At 36.5% G+C, this 20,331-nt stretch overlaps 2 protein-coding genes across 21 annotated transcripts in view; one reads left to right on the top strand and one right to left on the bottom strand.

Moving 5' to 3' along the window:
- The window catches only part of NCOA2 (nuclear receptor coactivator 2), a 368,943-nt gene that overhangs the window by 176,748 nt on the left and 171,864 nt on the right, over positions 1-20,331 (top strand). For 19 of the 20 annotated variants that reach the window (XM_078352611.1, XM_035276632.3, XM_078352609.1 and 16 more), the window contains one exon: positions 3,542-3,598. The exons of the other annotated variant lie outside the window; for it this stretch is intronic. The gene's annotated coding sequence lies outside the window, so the exon portion shown is untranslated. The remainder of the gene's footprint in view (positions 1-3,541; positions 3,599-20,331) is intronic. 20 annotated transcript variants of the gene reach the window in all.
- LOC103788504 (large ribosomal subunit protein eL34) lies at positions 1,309-1,745 on the bottom strand. Its single transcript, XM_035276644.3, has one exon. It carries the CDS (start codon positions 1,710-1,712, stop codon positions 1,359-1,361), a length of 354 nt encoding a protein of 117 aa, XP_035132535.1. The 5' UTR covers positions 1,713-1,745; the 3' UTR covers positions 1,309-1,358.

The following is a 20,331-nucleotide window of genomic DNA, read 5'->3' as shown; positions in this document are numbered from 1 at the left end:
AATCTTTATTTTAGATCTATGCACCAACCCATTTTGAATTAATTTTTGCACATGGTGTAAAGCTAAGATTGAAGTTCTTTTCCCCCCTACCATATGTCTTTAGCACCATTTAGTCCAAAGACTGTCACCTTTGTTGAATGTGAGTCTATTTCTGGACTCTATTCTGTTCTTTTGTTTATCTTTGTGCCAGTACCCAACTACTTTGATTACTGTTACTTTATAGTACGTTTTGAAATAGGTAATTTAAGTCCTTCAGCTTTTGATGTTGCTTTAAATTAAACCTGGTTCAAAGATTTCCAAGCAGCCTCCATGTTCGTGCATCCCGCCGTAGGGTTAAGGGCACATGTTGCTATTAGGACACCTCACAGAAAATCAGTTCTGCTTAAGGTAGGGTTGGCCTGCGGTTTCTGTTTTTCATCATTTTATTGACTTACCTTTTATAACCAGCACCACTTAACAGAATCATACTTGGCAGAATCATAATTATAATGTCTTCTATATAGGAGATGCTTTATTAATATTTCCAAGATGCTGCAAAGAAAGCATTCTTATTCCTGTATTTGTAGTTGAGTCCAAAATAACATTTCTAAGTCATATACCTAAGTTGATGACAATAATGATAATATTACGAATATCAGCAGTATTTATGTGATAAAGCCAGATGAGCAGTATTTATGTGATAAAGCCAATCTGTTTGATGATGCCAAACTCTTAAGTTCTTTTAGCTACTCCACTTTAATAGTGACCTATTGCTTCGTGGAAAGGAATATATCTTTTTGTTCCATATGGTGGAAATGGCAGTGATAGTTGAGAGAGAAAAATGAGATATCACCGTCTGCCTTTTCTTGCAATGTTCCTGTCTTTCCTTCTGTCACTTTGCTGGTCCCAGGACAGTCTTCTTGCCCACTCCTTCTCTTGAAACACATGCTTAGAGGGTCTTTGTGAAAACTCTCAGGACTGAACAGAACGGTAACGAGATGCTTCTTTATTATAGAGCTTTTATTACTTGCACTGTTGCTTTAAATGACTACTGTTTTCTCTTAGTAACTTACCAAATAATTTGTAATTCTGTTTTTATGGAAGTTTTTTATTCCTTTTGTTTAAAATGTTACACCAAAATATCTCAATGTTTGGAAATTTTTATATCTTTATGTCTCCTAAATACCCTTTCTTTAGCATGGGTGTATTGACACTTTTGCCCCATGTTATAGTAGCATATTAATAAAAGCCTACTGACTAGTATAGAGCAAACAGTAATCACTTAGTATCATCATTTCTACCAGTATCACAAGTTTTAGCTCATGATTCTTTTTTTTTTTTGCAAGTCTTTTCATTTTTATTACTCAAAGTTTCATTTTTTATTTCGCTTTCTGACTCTGTGCTTGCGCCTTCAACACTTTCACAACGATTTTCTGCTCCTCGATAAGGAAAGCACGCTTGATCCTGTCACGAACACATTTAGCACACATGGAACCACCATAGGCCCTGCTGACATGTTTCTTTGTTTTGGACAATCTCATAAGAACTTTAGGTCTTACAGCACGAACTCCTCGAAGCCTGCCTGGGCATACACCACATGCTGATTTTGGTGCTTTCCCAACCTTCTTGGTATAAAGGTATACAATTCTATTACCAGGGGTCCGGGACAGCCTAGTTTTGTTAGAGGCAGTATTGTAGGAAAGCCTACGTCGGTATGTCAAACGCTGGACCATTCTGAGTGCCTGCACACAACGTCCCCGGAAGAGGAAGAAGAAAGCCTTTTAGCTCATGATTCTTATATAGTATGATGTCCTTGAGCAAATTAGTGGTTGGTATAGAATTATAATGGGCTTAAGTAGGCCAGCATAATGAATACATGTATCCCAGTAGTGCTAGAAAGAATTGATGACTCCTATTACCTAAGTTTATTGCACACTGTTCACTGACTGCCACTTGAGTAGAATCCATTCATTTTATTCACTGTGACAATATCTTATTTGCATATAGATTTTTTTTTTTGTTTTTCATGAAGTATCTCTGACTAATACACTAGCTGCATTTCGTTATATATGATGAGCCAAAGACTGGTCAGATCTTAAATGCAATCTTTTTCTGTTTCTCTACCCTGTAAACCTCTTAAATTATGAAATCAGATGTTTCTAGTGTCTAAGAAAAACAGTAATTGTGCTTTAAATTAATTTTAACTTTTTTGTGCTATTGGATTCAGTTTACTGTTTTAATAAGTAAAGGACTCTTAAAGGAATTAGTAGTGTTTTAAGTTTGCTATCCAAAGTGTAAATTATTACTGATGGATGTCATCTGAAGGAATAAAAAGCTAGTAGTTTAGATGTAAGAATATTCCTTGGAGCTGATTAAATCTAGTAGTGTTTAATGTTTTTTAAATTAGTCTTAAAAAGAGATACATTTTTAGTACCATTACTAGTAGCAATCAAGCCACTTTTCTTGGGTCCATAAAATATACAAAAGCAGAAAATATTAATGTACATAAAATACTTTAGACATATGTCTTGTCTTCATATTCCTCACTGTGTTTCTTGGGAACAAACTTAATTGGTAGAGTGGAAGGATCAGATGAAAAGCTGCCGGGTCATTTACAGTGAAGCACGTTGTTTGCAAAGACACAGACTCTGAAGAAATTTTGCAAACAGTTGCCCTCATTATTTAAAATATTCAATTCTTTTTTTTTTTTTAACTCACCTTTTCTCTTGCAAATCATCTCGGTTATTATAACATAATTTTTACTGCCATAAAGGCTTTCTGTGGCCGGGCATGGTGGCTCTTACCTGTAATCCTGGCATTTTGGAAGGCCAAGGCAAGAGGGTGACTTGAGGCTGGGAGTGCGAGAGCAGCTCAGGTAACTTAGCAGCACCCTACTGCTACAAAAAATAAAAAATTAGCCGGATATGGTGGCACTTGCCTGTAGTCGTAGCTACCTGGGAGGCTGAAGCAGAAGTCCAGAATTTGAGGTTGCAGTGAGCTGTGATAGTGCCACTGCATTCCAGCCTGGGTGACAAAGTGAAACTGTTTCTGAAGAAGGAAAAAAAAAAAGACATTTCTTGAGAGAACAAATTATTTAGTCATTTGGGCCTTTTGGTTCCATGTAAGTAAACTGTAAATCGTGATAAATTAAGATTAGTATGTGAACTTTATTCAGTACTCATTTTCTGCCTGTTACAGTGTGCTGGGCACTGCCCTTGGAACGCAGTGTGGGAGTAGGTCACTAGGGCCTCCTGCTTTTACTCAGCTTTTTGTCTTGTAGGGAAGGCTGGTGGTTAGACAAGCAGTTAAAGTGTAAGGATGGCAACTCAATTTGTAGGCACTTCATAATTCACAATGAAGTGTAGCCTTATATATTTTACATTATCTTATACAAATAAAAGGAATGCAGCAAGTCTACTTCTTGATTTAATGAGGCAATTTAATAAGAGATGATGGCAATTAGCAAGTATTACTTGAAAGTCAGTTATAAAAATCACATTTGCTCTAAGGAGTCTGACAGGATTCTGCAGATTTTATTCATGTTTGTTTGTTTATATTGCAGATTTCTTTTGGATTTGGCTACAGACTTATAGATCTTCTGCACTGTTTACAGGCACAGGTGAGTTAAAGTTGAATCTTTCATATTGGATATTTTGATATTTAATTTAAGTATTTTAAAATTCGATTTATAGTTTAGGAAAATAATATGTAAATAAGATTACTATAAATAAACACAATAAACTATATTGTCTGTATTTCATTTTTATTATGAAAGTTTTTTATGAATGTGTTAGAAGTAACATATAAAGATTAAATGCTCATATCTGTTTATCAGTGGTTCCTATATCTATTTGGGATGAGTTTACGTATACCTGTTGGATGAGTTTGTTTACAGTTTATTAAATTCTAATTTCATAGCCTGACAAAATGTTTATATTTATTTTTATATGTAAAAATTTGGTAGTATTTCTCATTTCTTAGCAAACTAGCTAAAAGAGGAGAAAAGTTACTACACATTTTAGCAGCAAATCTCAGACTTATGGGGTAGATGTTGTAAAATGCAATGAGCCAACCTTTCTTGTCCATCTATATAAAATAGCTTCTCAAGCACTCCATATCACACAGCTGTAATTTATTTTTATCTTAATATTTATGATCATATGATATATTTTTACTTGTTCTTTACAACTTTCCGTACCAGCTTCATGAACACAGGGACCCTTTATATCTTGTTCAAAACAACATTCCTAACCCTTACAACATTGCCTGGTATACAGTAAAGACTAAGTACATGTTTGTTAAAGTAATTATTGGGTAATAAACATAAATAATATATTTATATTCAGAGACATTGAACTTTGTAAATAAAAATTAGAAATAGTTCCCTAAGCTTATTTTTTTTTCTTTTTCCTTGTTTTTTGAGATGGAGTCTCACTTTGTCACTCAGGCTGGAATACAGTGGCACAATCTTGGCTCACTGCAACCTCTGCCTCCTGGGTTCAAGCGATTCTCCTGCCTCAGCCTCACGAGTGGCTGGGATTACAGGTGCCCACCACCATGTCCCACTAAATTATTTTTGTTTGGTTTTAATAGAGACAGAGTTTCACTATGTCAGCCAGGCTGTTCTTAAACTCCTGACCTCAAGTTATCTGCCCACCGTGGACTACCGAAGTGTTTGAATTACAGGCATGCACCACTGTACCCAGATTTAGCTTATTTCTAGATAGGAAATTAATTTATACCATGAACTTAAGGTATATAGCTTTTAAATATTATGAAAAGTTAGCTGTCTTAGATATTTTATGTATTCAAATACGCTTAATCAGGGTAGAATTAAGAAGATAACTCTTCCGTTTCCACATTTATTTTGTCACTGTCCCAGAAGGTTCCTACAATCAAGTAAAAACAATCCTGAAGGATATATGACAGCTTCTCATCTCCTTACTGGATCGTATTAACATATTAGATGTGTTTTGTGATATCTTTATAGAGAACAAAGTAGATTTGAAAGTTGTCCAGATTAAATCTCTGCAAACCAAATAAATTAATATTTTCCCACTACCTGCCACTCGATACAAAATGTAACTTCCTTAGTTTTCTGTTTCTAGATTGGGGAAATGTTTTGGTCATTTTCCTGCCTCATATATTGATGTGTTTGAACTCATTATCAAAGGTAGCAGTAGGCATAGTTTTATAAGCTGACCAGTCATTTCATTTCCTCGTGTCCATGACAGTTTTCTTTGTGTTTCAGGATGTCAGTTGTTACTGGGTTCTTACCTTATTTTGTTTTTTTTGTTCTCTCTTACCTTTTTCAGACATTTGCCTCTTTTTCTGCCACCAGAATTTTTCATTTATAGAAGGAATTAAGTCTGACCTTTGTGACTTTTTTGAAAGTGAAATTTTAGGGATTATACAGATGTTTCTAATTCACATCTATTTTAGAAGCGCAATTTGCAGAGATTCCACTGATAATACTAATGACAGCTATTATTTATTGCTCTTTTACTGTATACTAGACATTATATAAGTGCCTTTTGGTTATCTTCAAAATAACAGATAAGGAAATTGAAGCTCAGAGAGGTTAAATGACTTTTCCAAGGGCATATCAAGTAAGAGGCAGTTTGTCACTCCAAAGACCTTGATCTTAACCACTGAGCTCCATTTTCTGCCTAAATAGCCCCGAGTACAAGAATATTTGTGGCAATAAGGGTAGTACATGAAAATCATATTCATATTTGAAGACTTCAAAATTAATTTAAAAGCCAAACATTGTTTCTCTTGTATTTCATTAGGAGATCTTAACTTTTAACTGTTATTCCAAATTGTGAAACATGACAACTCATTTGAAATTTAATGATTACCTAAACAACTTAAGTTCCACTCCGAAATTATACATTTATACTCACCTATTATGGGTAGAGGCATGGGGGACAGCTATTTGCATTCCTTTTTCTTTTGTAAACATGATATGCTATTAATATTAATCAGCATTGTTTTTGCAGTATTAGAAATTTTAGATTGTGAGTGGCATCTGTGGTTCATTCGATAAATCACTTACTTTTCGTGCAAAGAATAGATTGTTTGAAATATAGTGACTATAGAATTACTTAGAACCCTTATCTTGAAAAGTATGATAATTATATCTCTGGGAAAAATACTTGAACTATTAAAGAAATGAAGTTTAGTCTGGCCTTGTAATATATCAGGAGTTGGTTCAGATAGAACTTTTTTTTTTTTTTTAGCTCCTCTTAATTTATTTCCAAAGCTGAGTAGAGCATACTATATAAAAATATAATGATTATATTTTGAGTCTTAAATTTATAAAGTGGACAAAATGTTCTGAAGGACAACTTTGTTGAATATACTTTAAGATTTTGATTTGAAAATATGATTATTTATATACTTCCTTAGGCTTTCCAAAAGAGTTGTATATATGAGTGTAAATGCAACTTCCAGATTGGAGTATATGAAAAATGGAATTCTGTAGTTTGAATTAAAAGGACAAAATGTATTGAACAGACTGAACTATGATTTTTAATCTACAGTTGGTCAGTATTTCCATTCTAGTCTCACATTTTAAACATTTTTAAAGTTAGCCAATAAAATTTACTTGGCATTGATAATCAAAACAGGAGCAAGAGTTATATAAATCTATTTGGCAATATAGTCTTGAAATGTAATTTTCCTTTCACTATGGAAAGTTGAACTCACTGTGGATTTATATAGACCTTGGATTTATTTATAAGTTTTCTCTGTGTTGGAAGATTTGGGGTGGGAGGTTAGGGTGAGGGTGGGTGGGTGAATTGTTCACACATGCTAAGTACAGCCCAACTCTTAAATACCAACATGGGGGAGAAGTTCTCCACTGTACAGTAAAACACAATATACTTCATGTAGTACCAGTATACTTTGTTGTTGTGTACTAAGTGCTATATACTAAAAATTAAGCATATCAAGGCGTAAGAGAAACTTTTGACCATGTTGGATATGACATGGTTGAAATACATTTCAAATAAATATTTGTTGGAGTTTTTAGTCTCTCCTTTGTTCATAGATGTGAGAAATTTGTGGTTAGATATCTGATTTAACTGAATGTATATATTTCCATGAAGATGGGCACTTTGATATGAGGTACAGATATCAGGCTTTGAGCACTACCTACTGAAAATCAGTATTAATCTAAACTAAAATTGACAATATTGAAATATATATCTTTTACTTTAGACAAAATCTCCCCATATTTATTTATATCACTAGTTTTGTGGTATTTTCTTCAAATGTCAGCCTGGTAGGCACTGTGATCTGTAGAATAAAAAAAAAAATTTAACAGTTGACAAAATGCCCTCAGTGACTTAACTATTCAGAGTAGAATCCTGATCCTGGTTTCACAGTGTAGACTCCTCTGCACTTAATATGCAGAACAGACTACTGAACTCAAGATGATGTAGGCTCACATGGAAGTGATCTTCTGATGGGTATTGTTGACACAAAGCCAGCAGTTGGAAACTATTTGGCTGACAGACCAATTTACTGTTTTCTTCCTTTCTGTGCACACATTAGTGTGAACCAGTTAGCTCAGTTTTCTTTGTTGAACTAAATTTATTCAGTACCGTTAGTTCTCCTTTCTCTCTTTCTGACTTCCTTTTGCCCTTAGGCCATCCCTAGCCTATGCTAAGTGCTAAATCCCCTTTGTAAGTATCTCAGTTAATATTTAGGAACAGGTTTTGGTTTTGGTTTTGTTTTTTTTTAGGCAGAATCTTCCTCTTTCATCCCATACTGGAGTGAAGTGGTGCGATCTCGGTTCACTGCAGCTTCCATCTCCTGGGTTCAATCGATTCTCCTGTCTCAGCCTCCTGAGAAGCTGGGATTATAGATGCCTGCCATTATGCCTGGCTAGTTTTTGTATTTTTGGTAGAAATGGGGTTTGACTGTATTGGTCAGGCTGGTCTCAACTCTTGACCTCAGATAATCCACTGCGTCAGCCTCCCAAAGCACTGGGATTACAGGTGTGAGCCATCATGACTGGCTCTGAAATTTCTTTTAAAGGAAAAAACGGCACTATTTCTGAATTATATGTCTAGTCCTATTCAAAGTCTTAATCTGTCCATGTGAAGAGAGGTTAAGGCAATAGCAACAACAACAAAATGCTATCATTAGTAAATGTTTTGTTTATTATTTAGAGTTAACAGTGCTTTCAGAGTGTGGTCTTAGGAAGGCACACACCTCTTGAGGTAGATGTGTCTTGCTTAGTGAGGTTGAATGAATCACAGTCCAGGCAGTCTTCATTCTGAATGGTGGCATTACTGTCTTCCTGTGGAGAGACAAGTAGAATGATGTTAGAAATCATATATTTAGAATTATAGACACTAATAATTTTTACAAAATGCACAAGGATGTTTTTCTTGGAGTGTAGGTGAATTGAGTTTTAGTTTAGTGCTACTTTACTGTGAGAGCAACTTTTTTAAAATTGAAAATTTCTGAGTGTGACTTCTGTTGGCATAGCTGATATTCTTTGAAAGTAATTAAAGTGAAAAGTATTACCAGTCTGTATCTTGTGTAAATCTTTTGAGTTAGCATGTTTAAAGGAGGTAGCACTGGTATCAGAATATTCTGAGAAAGTTAGGGTGGACCATGATTTCTCAGCTATGCTTTCTGTACTAGAAAACAGGAGAGATTTATGCATAGGACTGGGAGAAGTGGTTTAATAGATTGTTAATAATGTATATTTTTCTCTTTGTTGTGTTGTTTTGGCCCTTAAGGTTCAATTCAATTTTGTCTATTCCACTTATCTGGATGGTAGAGTTGTTAGCTTCAGGGAGAAAATCTGTGATAAGCAGAACTTCACATAAATGCCACCGCAGTAACTTTTGAAATACTTGGCATTTGATTTGGGTCAGTTAGTAGGATTTTTAGCTAGACTATTCACTTTCACTTTGGAAGGCAAATGCCAGATCCATGTTATTTGCTAGGCAGGTGCTGAATTTGAGTCAGCTAACTGCCAGAATCCCCTTAAAGATAAAATAGAAAGTAAAGTTAGGCTGTTTCCATGAAACACCGTATAGTTTTTTTTTTTTTGAAACTGAAATTCATATGTTATTTTGAAACATTTATAACATCTAGATACAAGGGCTAAATTAAGCATTTATTTATAAAATAATCCATATCCATGCAATTAAGTAAGGTTTTTTATTTACTGTTGATTCTTTAGCATTAAGATATAGGCATTTCTATTTATTTTAACTTGTATTGCTTGCTTAAGACTCAGTATAATGGTAGAAAACCAAAGAAATTAACAATACGCTTTGCAAATTGTGATTTTTTTTCTTAATTCCATGCATTAGGTTGTCTAAGCCTTGTTTGCTGTTTATTTCATGGATGATCCATGGATGTCTATAATCAGTGAAAACGTTATTTTTTGGCCTAGGCACTGTTACATTTTTGCCTTTTCATCCAAAAAGAGTAAAGGGAGAGTAAGAAGTATATGTAGGATAGCATTTAGCTGAGCACAGTGGCATTTGCTGTAGTCTCAGTTACTCAGGAGTCTGGAGGAGGAGGAGGATTGCTTGAGCCCAGGAATTGAAGGGTGTAGTGTATCCTGATTACCTGTGACTGGCTATGGCACTCCAGTTTAGGCAACATAGCAACATCCAGTCTCTTTAAAAAAAGTATGTAGCACTTAATAATGGCCAAGTAGGGAGTCAACATACAGTTTAAATACGTATAGTCCAATTTTGGAAGGTCTCTTAACTGCATGCTTCTATGCAAGGTTGCTTTTGTTTTGCCATTGCATACAGAATTGTTTGTTTTCACTACTTTGTAGAAAGTAGAATTGATTAATTTAAGGACTTCCTTTTGTTAAACCAACAGTTTTGGCCTTTTTGGTGCCAGTTACATAAATTTCACAAGCAGAAGTCACACATTAATGCCAACCTAATGGACTGGAAATTTGTTAACTATCAGTCTGACAAAACCCCAGCACAGTTTTATCATGTTTCCTTGAGAAGTGAAAAGAACTGAGAAAGAAGGGAAATAATAGGCCAGAGTTTCAATGGAAGGATGGTGGGGAAATTTTTAAGACACCTACCAATTCTGTACATGAATACTGATACTTCTAATTCTTTACCTAGACTATAAAAGAATATCTTTAAAAGAAACAACTGTGTCGTAATTATTGAATTGGTGGCTTATTGTAGAATATAGAGAGTAGTGGCCAATGAAAACAGCTGATCTCTCAGCTTCTTTCAATTCTTTGTCATTAAAAAGGCTGTTTGATCTAGATTACTAATTGTTCCTTTTAAGTGGCAGGTTTTTTGTTTTGTTTTGCTTTGTTTTTTTTGAGATGAAGTCTTGCTCTGTTACCCAGGCTGGAGCGCAGTGGCCTGATCTCAGCTCACTGCAACCTCCGCCTGCTGGGTTGAAGCAGTTTTTCTGCCTCAGCCTCCTAGTAGCTGGGATTACAGGCATGCACCACCATGCCTGGCTATTTTTTTTTATTTTTAGTAGAGACAGGATTTCACCAGTTTGGCCAGGCTGGTCTCAAACTCCTGACCTTGTGATCCGCCTGCCTTTGCCACCCAAAGTGCTGGGATTACAGGTGTGAGCCATTGCATCCCGCTGAAGTGGCAATTTTATTACAGTCCAGAAAACACTTCTGTTTCCTGGGTTATAAGAGACTATGAAAATAGAAGATAGTTTGGAACTCATGTATTTTGAAAACTGTATCATGGTTACTTATGCTATTATATTTGAATAGAATAGAAATGTAAAATTATTTGACTTAATTAAACATGTGTTGGACAAATTGGTTTGATGAGTCTCTTATTAGTATACAACAGTAGATTTTGTTTTATTAACTGAGTAGAATTTAGATTTTTTTTATAACTAGATGCTTTGGGACAGTTAAATTTTTCTCTCATGTAAAGGTTAGGTGTTTAATGTTGCTGCTGCTTCAAAATATTCACAAAATTTTATCAAATCTTATTGTCGAACACCCAAACTATTTGTATTTGTGTGCTTACATATCAAAGTCAAGTTCTGACTTTCTCTTTAAAGTATCTTTTGGAAATAGGAAATGATAGCCTTTTGTAAAATACTGCTGTTATCTTTTAAATGTATTTTTAACATATCCTAAATGCAAAAGCATATTGCTTTAAACCACAATGTGTGTGCCCTGTGTTTATCTGTTTCCAATATTCTAATTTATTTCCTCCTCTATTTTTTGAGATGGAGTTTTGCTCTGTCACCCAGGCTAGTCTCGAATTCCTGACCTCAGGGGATCTGCCTGCCTTGGCCTCCCAAAGTGCTGGGATTACAGGAGTGAGCCACTTCGCCTGGCCTATTTTCTCCATATTTTTAAAAGAAAAAAAATAACCCTCCCTCTTTCACATCATAGTGAATAAAAAGTTCTTAAAACTGAAAGATCATTTATAGAACTGATCTTTTATAATAACTAGCATGCCTATTGTGCTTATCATGTGCCTAGTAGTGTTCTATGCCTTTCTCACATTAATTCACATAATCCTCAAAAGAAACCTATGATGTAGCTGTTGTGGTTATGATCCTATTTAAAGATGGGAAGACAAGGGCCCTGAGAGGTTATGACTCGCCCAGTGATTTGCACCTAATTTAATTAGCCAGTTAGAGGCCAAATTGGGAATCCAACCCAATCTGGCATTTGCAGTGTTTGGCTTGTGAAATTTGGTTATCTTAAAACAAACAAAAGACCAAGAAAGCCAAAAAGGAATTAGCTAGTAATTTTCAAAATAAAGTTTCAAGCTGACTTTGTCATTAAAGGTAAGGATATGACAAGGCTTAACGCTGTGTATGCCATTTTCTTGCCTTCAGTGAGGGTCTGTAGGCTCATATCATTTCATTATCTACTAGCTAGACTGAAGTACATCAGCTTGAAAAATTGCATATTATATCAGACATAATCTGCCATTAATTAATAAAGGAAAATACAGGTCACAGAAATGTTATTATGCTGTTTCTTGGTTTCAAATGAGGTTACACAGATAATGCTTTCAACAGGATGGGTGTTTAGGTTTTCTACTAACATGATTATTTTGTTTTGAAAAATGGAAAAGGGGGCCCAGCCCCACACTCTTTGATTCTTCTCTTTAAAAATAACTTCACAGGTTTTACTTAGCAAAATTTCTTAAAAAGTAATTTCCTAGAATTCCCATAATCAGAAGCCTATATGGGACCTTTTTATGCAAAGAGAAGAAAATTTTCAATTCAAAAACAAAATTCAGCTTTTATTTAGAAAAGATTACATTATTTTGTTCCAGCAGTGAAAAGCAAAAAAAAAAAAAAAAAAAAAATTAAAAAGAGAAAAGATTATACTCTAAGAGTGACTAGAGAATACTTTCAATTACTTTTTTTAAAACTTAATTTTTTTTCGAGACAGGGTCTCGCTCTTTCACCCAGGCTGGAGTGCAGTGGTATAATCACAGCTCACTGCAGCCTCAGCCTCCTGGGGTCAATTGATCCTCCTGGCCTCAGCGTCCTGATTAGCTGAGATTACAGGTGTGCACCACCATACCCGGCTGCTTTTTGTATTTTTTTGAAGTGACAGAATTTCACCATTTTGGCCAGGCTGGTCTCGCAGCTTGCAACTCCCGGGCTCAAGTTATCTGCCCACCTCTGCCTTCCTAAGTGCTGGGATTACGGGAGTGAGCCACCACACCTGGTCAAAAACCCCTTAATTTATATTGAACAGCTTTTATTTCATTTTGACTACATTTCAGATTATCATACCTTAACAGACATTGCCTTTATATTTTATTTAAAAAAAAGAAGTCCATGTTTTTTTCTTTTTATCTCTCAGATTTCCCCAGGTTTGGTTTTGTTTTAAATGTATACAGGGGAAATGACAGCTCTTTAGAATCACTACACGGGGTTTTTGGTTGCTTTTGTGTATCTCTTATATAATTAACAGTATATACCATGAACACAAAAAGAGGTTTTAATTGCTTTCTACCTAGAATTTACTTTATTCACAACTGCAGTTTTCTTTTTCTCTTGTCTTTTAAAGCAGTTTCTAAGCATATATGATAAATATAATTTAATACTGTGAATTTAATTTAATGTATAATTTAATACTGTGAAGTACGTTTTTAGTGTTTCAGCAATTCATGCTGTTTCTTAAATCACTGGTTAAACCCACCTTTTAAATTTTAACTTTGAGTAATTATATTGTAACTCATAGTTAAGTCTCTTGGAAAGTTTGTTTCATTTACTTTCTAGCAAGGGTTTGACCACATCTTTTTAAAACAGATGGAAATATATATATATGTCCTTTTCCTTTTTCTTGCTCTTTCACCAGACTGGAGTGCAGTGGCACAATTATACCTCACTGCAGCCTTGAACTTCCAGGCAGAGGTGATCCTTCTGCGTCAGTCTCCTGAATGTCTAGGACTACAGGGTTGTACCACTATGCCCAGCTAATTTTTTTATTTCTTGTAGAGACAGGTCTCACTGTGTTGCCCAGGCTGATCTTAAACCCCTGGGCTCAAGTGATCCTCCCACCTCAGCCTCCCAAAGCACTGGGATTATAAACATGAGCCACTGTACTCAGCCTGGAAATTTTTTTATACGTTAGAATATAAGGAGGTACAAATTTAAGAAGGAAACTTTTCTTGTATACCTACATTCTGCTAGTCATAATTACATTTTATTTCATCAAATTCTTACTACTAGCTTGGGAGAGAGAAATTACCCCATTTTATAGCTGAAAACACTTAGGTACAGAGAGATGAATTAAATAATATTGCTAGCTAGGTAGTTCTGGAATTCGAACCTGAAACTATATATTTCCAAAAATCTCCTTCTGGTATGACATAGAGCCTCCTCTAGTGATGTAAGTGGAAGTAGTTGATAACTGGAAAACCCTGATTTGCTTTTCGTTCCTCCATCCAACTGGTAGCATTTTTCAATTTAATCTATGCTCATTTCTGGAGCAGCGATAGTCCACACTATCAGGTATACAGAAGCAATATATATAGTCCTACCACATTTTACAGGTAGTAAGAACAATAGCAAACAAACATTAATTTCCATGAGTGGGATTACAAAGTAGTGTATCAACAAATGTACAACAATGTAGTAGGCATACAGTGCAGGAAGGGCAGTGGCCACTGTGCCCATGGCTGTCCGTCTCTCAACGTTCTTGGCCATGTGCATATCTTGCTAAAAGGTGACTACCCTGCCATCTGTTTATTTTTGAGACGGAGTCTTTCTCTGTGGCCCAGGTTGGAGTGCAGAGCACAATCTTGGCTCACTACAGCCTCTGCCTTCCAGGTTCCAGCGATTCTCCTGCCTCAGCCTCCTGGGTAGCTGGGATTACATGTGTATGCCAGTACGCCTGGCTAATTTTTGTATTTTGAATACAGACAGGGTTTTATCATGTCCACCGGGCTGGTCTCGAACTTCTGACTTCAGGTGATCCCACGTGCCTTGGCCTCCCAAAGTGCTGGGATTACAGGCATGAGCCTCTGTGCCTGGCTGTCATCTATTTTAGATAATCACAACAGGAGTATTTAGAAATGAAAGACAGAAGTAAGGGGAATCATGGTTAATGGGACTCAGCTGCCAAAAGGTAGGAAAATGACTTGTGGTTATAATCTCAACTGCAGTATGTGGGCACTTAACTGCATTTTAAACCTTGTCCAACTAGATAGTAAATTTCTCTGCTAAATATAGAAACTCATAACACTTGGGTATATACAGAGCTGTAAGTAAATTCTTGTTGATTTTGAATTTTCTTACTAGACTTAATGAATTGTATCTGGTATATTTTCTATTTGAGGAATACCTCTAGATGAAGAAATATAAAACATGGTTAAGCCCGAGGCTCTTAAAAGCTTTCATGAATGTAAGGATATTATAAGACCATGTCTTTTTTATAGGTAGTCACTTGTAGGTAACTCAGATGGAAAGTGTAGAGCAGGTCCAATTTATTGAGCATCTAATGTAAAGCCTACCTTGAGACCCCTTTATTCTTGATACCAACTTGAGTCTAACCTGTTCTCCCTGTGTAGATTCTACTTTCCTGCTTCCTGGGACATCTGTTCTAGTATGTGGTTTTCTTGTGTTAATTCACGTAAAGCAAATAGAAAATAGTTTTTAAAAATTGGTTATCTTTCTTATTCTTCCTCCTCTCTCTCATCTTTCTCTCTCTCTGTTATGTATATGCCATCCCTTAAGAACAGATGCTCATTAAGTTAGCCACAGATTATCTGAAGTTTTCTGATAATCTGAGGCAGTTTGGTAACAAAGGGGGTTGGGAAAAGGTGGTTAAGAGGGTTAAGGTCCCTCCCTATTATGGTCTTCCCTTTCCAGCTTTCTAGGAACAAATGAGTATCACGAGAGCTAAAGACCTTCAGAAAATGAGGATCAGCTCCTACAAAATTTATTTTCTGGGACTTTGCTCTCTTGAAAATCACTAAGTGTTTCTACTAAATTTTCTTTTAATACATGTTTTCTTTGTGACTGCTTCCTTGCTTCCACCTCCTTCTACCTTGTCAGTCCTCCTTTTAGACGGAGAATAGGAATGAAAAAAGAAAGAGGAGGACGTTTATTTTCAAATTTGCATCCAAGAAGGGCTTCACACAAATTCTCACTTGAAAGCACAGTCCAGAGATTCTGAGGATGAAAATATAAAAGGAGTTATAAAAGCGGCAGAGCATGTTACCTGTAGACCCCAGCTGAACTCTTCAGCCTCTCATCCAGTTTCTAGTGCACCTTGCTGTTGTCAAGGGGTGCCGTGATTCTTGGCAGTCATCTGGTAAGGAGGAGAAAGGGCTGTTTCTAACATGGAGGGGAATGTTGCTTATTTATTCAAGAGGAATACTTCTGAACATTGTTATTGCTGAAAATGTTATTGCAAACCTGGAAAAAATGAAACAAAACATCAGACAGATAAGTGTAGGCCGAGCATCCGAAATTTGAAATGCTCCAAAATCCAAAATTTTTGAGCACCAACATGACACTTAAAATGCTCACTGGAACATACAGGATTTCAGATTTTTGGATTTGGAATGCCAAATGGCAAGTGCAATGCAAATATTCCAAAATCTGAAAAAATCAGAAATCTGAAACATTTCCCATCTAAAGCATTTTGGGTAAGGGACATTCATCTTGTATTATCATTTTGACATATTATCAGAAAATACTGTATAATAGTAGGTAGACAACATAAAACTTCTAATACCTCTTTGCTGAATGTTCTGCCATTTACTATAGTAAATCAAAGTTAAGGTTGGGTTCTTTGATCTTTGTATCTTTCATTAGAAAGGTGTAAGCAAACCAAACGTGTAAGAGTCACTGACTTGTTTCCAGGTGGTAGCTGTGAGACCTTGTGCAAACTATTTGTTGCCTGGACTCAGTACTGAAAGCAGTCTGAAAGATTGCTTCTAGAAATCCATTGTGACTCTGCACTTAACTTAAAGACTCATCAGTGACCATTTTAAATGCATAATTTTGGCATTACAAATACACATCTCCACTTTGAGAGTAAAGGAAAAAAATTGATACAGTTTAGTGTTCCTAGAACAACTACTCTCACTTATCAGTGGCAAAGTTTAAATTCCCCAGTAGTTTTCTGTCTTTTGTCTGAATGTCTATTGGAAGCCTCTTTTCAGTTTCGTGGATAAACCAAGGAAAATACCAGTATTGGCACTGAATCACAGAATGTGTTCACTAGAGGATAAACTAGTAGATCTTGAGTCAGTGTGAACCAGATCCCTGGGGCCAAGCTCTGTCTGTACTCAGTTTTATTCTCCATGCTTAGCCCTGCTTGTGGGTGGCCTTATGGATGTTTGCTGAAATGAAAATTCAATTTTTATGAACAAACACATTCAAATGTGTGCATACGTGCACACACACTGTGAGTACATTAGTATTTTAGAAAATGGGGACACTGAGATCACTCTGGAGAATCATTGCACATCAGATGTGGGTCCTGTCACTTGGGTTTAATATTACACCAACCCTAGTGGTATCCAGTTGACACTCTTATTAGCAGTATTGAACAAATCATGGAATTTTTGACAGGGAAAGTTTGTAATTGGGAAAAAACAAATCCAGTGGCCTGGCTGATTTCATGTAATTAGTAGAAAAGACAAGACCCCAAATAAAGTTATCCTGTTGCCTGCACAGTCTTTTTGTTGGCAAGTGTTTTTGTAGTCCTTGTTGTATGCATGATCGTGTACCTTTATTAATCCTTATATACATCTAATTGGATATAATGAACTTGGATTAACATGAACCCCATATTGAGTTGCACAAATAGCATTTTCTCTTACACTACTGTTAAATAGAATCTCATGAAAGGCAGTTAGAAATCAGCATGTATATGTATACACTAACTAATTTGTTGGAGTTAGTAGATATTCAGTCTTACCTTTCACCTTGTATAATATTTCATTAGTTTGTGTTGGCATCAAACATTCAGAATGATATTCCTAAGGACTGTAAGATCTTAAGTCATAGAGAAAGATAAAATTATATTTACGAAGACTTTGAATAATAAATAATGATGAACCACATTTAGTGGTGATAGTGGGGTAACATGTTATGGGTGTTCTGTAATAGTGGCTTTATTGTAGAATCTCCATTTTGCAGGTGTAAAGATCTAAAATTCTAAAGCGTAATGTATTTCCAAAACTGGTACTATGATCAGCTCTTGAGCATTAACCCTTGGCCATGGACTGCTGCATAGTGTTCAGGCAGGATACATGGAAGAGAAGGCTACGTTTCTCTTTTTTGGAAGCCTCTGATTCTGTTGAATGATGTTACTTTTGCCGCTGCTATCCAGGAAAACTTCTTTGTTTTCCTAGTTAAGAGGCTTTCCGGGCGTGCTCCCTAGCCACTTGCACTTAATTCACCTTTTCCCTTGAGCTTCAAAAGGCCACAGCATAGTCTTTTCTATATCATCAGCTGCTTATGCTCCCTAAGAGGAAGAGAGATTTTAGTTATTGTAACTACAGAGTCCTTCATATCTGAAATTTATATTTTTTCCTTTTTCCTTTTATTTATTTATTTATTTATTTTTTATTTTGAGAGAGGGTGTCACTCTGTCATCCAGGCTAGAGTACAGTGGCACTATCTTGGCTCACTAAAACCTCTGTCTCCCAGGTTCAAGTAATTCTCCTGCCTTAGCCTCCCAAGTAGCTGGGATTATAGGCATGCACCACTACGCCTGGCTAATTTTTATATTTTTAATAGAGATAGGATTTCACCATGTTGGCCTGGCTGGTTTTAAACTCCTGACCTCAAGTGAGCCACCCGCCTTGGCCTCCCAAAGTGCTGGGATTATAGGCGTGAGCCACCATGCCCAGCCTTTTTTTCCCTAAATTTTAATGACTAGTTCCCAGTGCTTAGTTTGCATTAGAAGCTTCCATAGCCAGGATGCAGGTATGTATACCACATCATCCCACCCTCTGCCTTCCCCTGCAGATGCCCATTATCTTGTTTGGCATGCTCTCCACAGAGCTCACACTGGCCTCCCATTCTTAAGATCCCGTGTAAGTGGGAAGCCCTCAACGGTGTTATGCAAAGTCATTCTTTTGGAACAAGAGCCTGGAAGTAAGGGGTAGAATGGCTTTGTATGAGGCATAACTAACTGGTAGGAGAAAGCCCCAAGGCTACATACTGTAGATCCTACGCTCGACTCCAGTTTTCTGATGATTCTTAGTCATTTCGTTCTTTCTACTGTACTATATCAGTAACTGAGGACACAGATGATGTCTCAATTTCAATATCTTCTCCTGTCACCAAGAAAAGAAATCTAGCTTAGAATAACACCCAATTTTCTAACATTTCATGAATACTTTGTTCAGAAAAGCTGGTTCTACCTTACCTACTCCACCTATAGGCAAGTAGTTGGTGTACTGTGTGTGGATCAGTATTTCTGTATCTTAACATGGTATTGGGAAGAATTCTACACAACTAACCCTGACACTTCAATTTCAGAAAACTGATTTCTGAGAAAACAGATGAATTTTGATTTACCTGTAGTTGTGTAGGAAAAATTAAGTCTGTAAGGTTGAAAGCAAGTAACATAAACTCTCACAGAATCGTGATCATCCCTCAGTTGTTCTGAATCTGTGGTAGCTTTTCTCATTTTCTCTATGATAGGGTGAAAGCTTCAGATGTCCCAATTTCCAAGGGTTTTAGGATTCTGCCCTGGCTCTGGCAGCCTACCTTCATTGTTTTACCCACCAAAGGAAATGGTACAAACTCAGCTCCGAGACAGGGAGTTAGGGCTTCCACTAAGGTATCCCAAAGAAGAGGGTATATGCTTTGAGCTCTAAACTGTAAATGGTGATGGAAAATGGCAGATGCTTCAAATATAGGTATAGTCTCTTAATGCCTAAGATAGACTAACACAAGAAGATAGATTCTTCATGTGTGTAGTCCTAAACTCCTTGGCTGCAAGTGTTAGAAATGCAGCTCAAACCACTGTAAGCAAACCTGGAATTTATTACCTCTTGGAAGTGAGAAGTCCAAAGCTACAATTGGCTCAGGGCAAGTCTGGATGGAAAGAATTAAATGATGTCATTAGGACCTTTTCTTTTTCTCTACTTTCTTGTGTTGGCTTTTTTCAGTTATGAACATATGTCATGGCAGAGAAGGTCGTTAGCAGCTTTGCCTTATGCCATTTTAATAGCCAATAATTCTCTCTCAAAGGGATCTTTCCTGGTAGCTCTAAAAAATATATGTAGGAATTACTCTCACTGGTCCAGGTTGGATTACCTGCCCATTTCTGAGCAAATCTTGCCGGGAGCTGAGATTAAGGCAAGCATTTTGGCTAGACCTGGTCACTCTAGAGGCTGTGAGGAAGTGGGGATGTCAGTCCTGTCATGAACCATGGGACCTGACTGTGGAGGATTGTTTACATGTGTTGTAGAGGAGTAAGCCAAGGTTAAGGTTTGTGTTTTGTATTTCCTCGCCAGCTTTTTATCAAGCCCAGAGCCTAGGAAAGTCCATTCTACTCAGGAATTATAGCCATAAGTAATGTGATAGCCATAAGTGATGTTGAGAATCCACTCTATGCCATTGATTGTATTAGCTCCATTGGTAGTGAGAAAAGACACATTTCGCTCACTTGGAGTGTATGTCATTGTGGAGATGATGGCATATTGAAAGAAAAGGTAGGATATAAACAGTTCCATCACAAGGAAAAGCACCTACTGGGGGCAGTTCCAGGCAGAGAGGACAACATGTACAAAGGTTCAGTGGTGAGAAGAGGGAGCAAAGCCTTTGGAATAATGAACTCCAGTTGTTCCTCATATGTGCAGCAGAAATAGCAATCTCCAGGATTATGGAGATTGGTGAGGCAAGATCATC

The sequence above is a fragment of the Callithrix jacchus genome, chromosome 16, assembly GCF_049354715.1.
Source record: "Callithrix jacchus isolate 240 chromosome 16, calJac240_pri, whole genome shotgun sequence".
In the NCBI taxonomy this organism is placed as follows: Eukaryota; Metazoa; Chordata; class Mammalia; order Primates; family Cebidae; genus Callithrix; species Callithrix jacchus.
The sequence above is the reverse complement of the archived record's forward strand: the minus strand, read 5'-3'. Positions and strand labels throughout refer to the sequence as shown.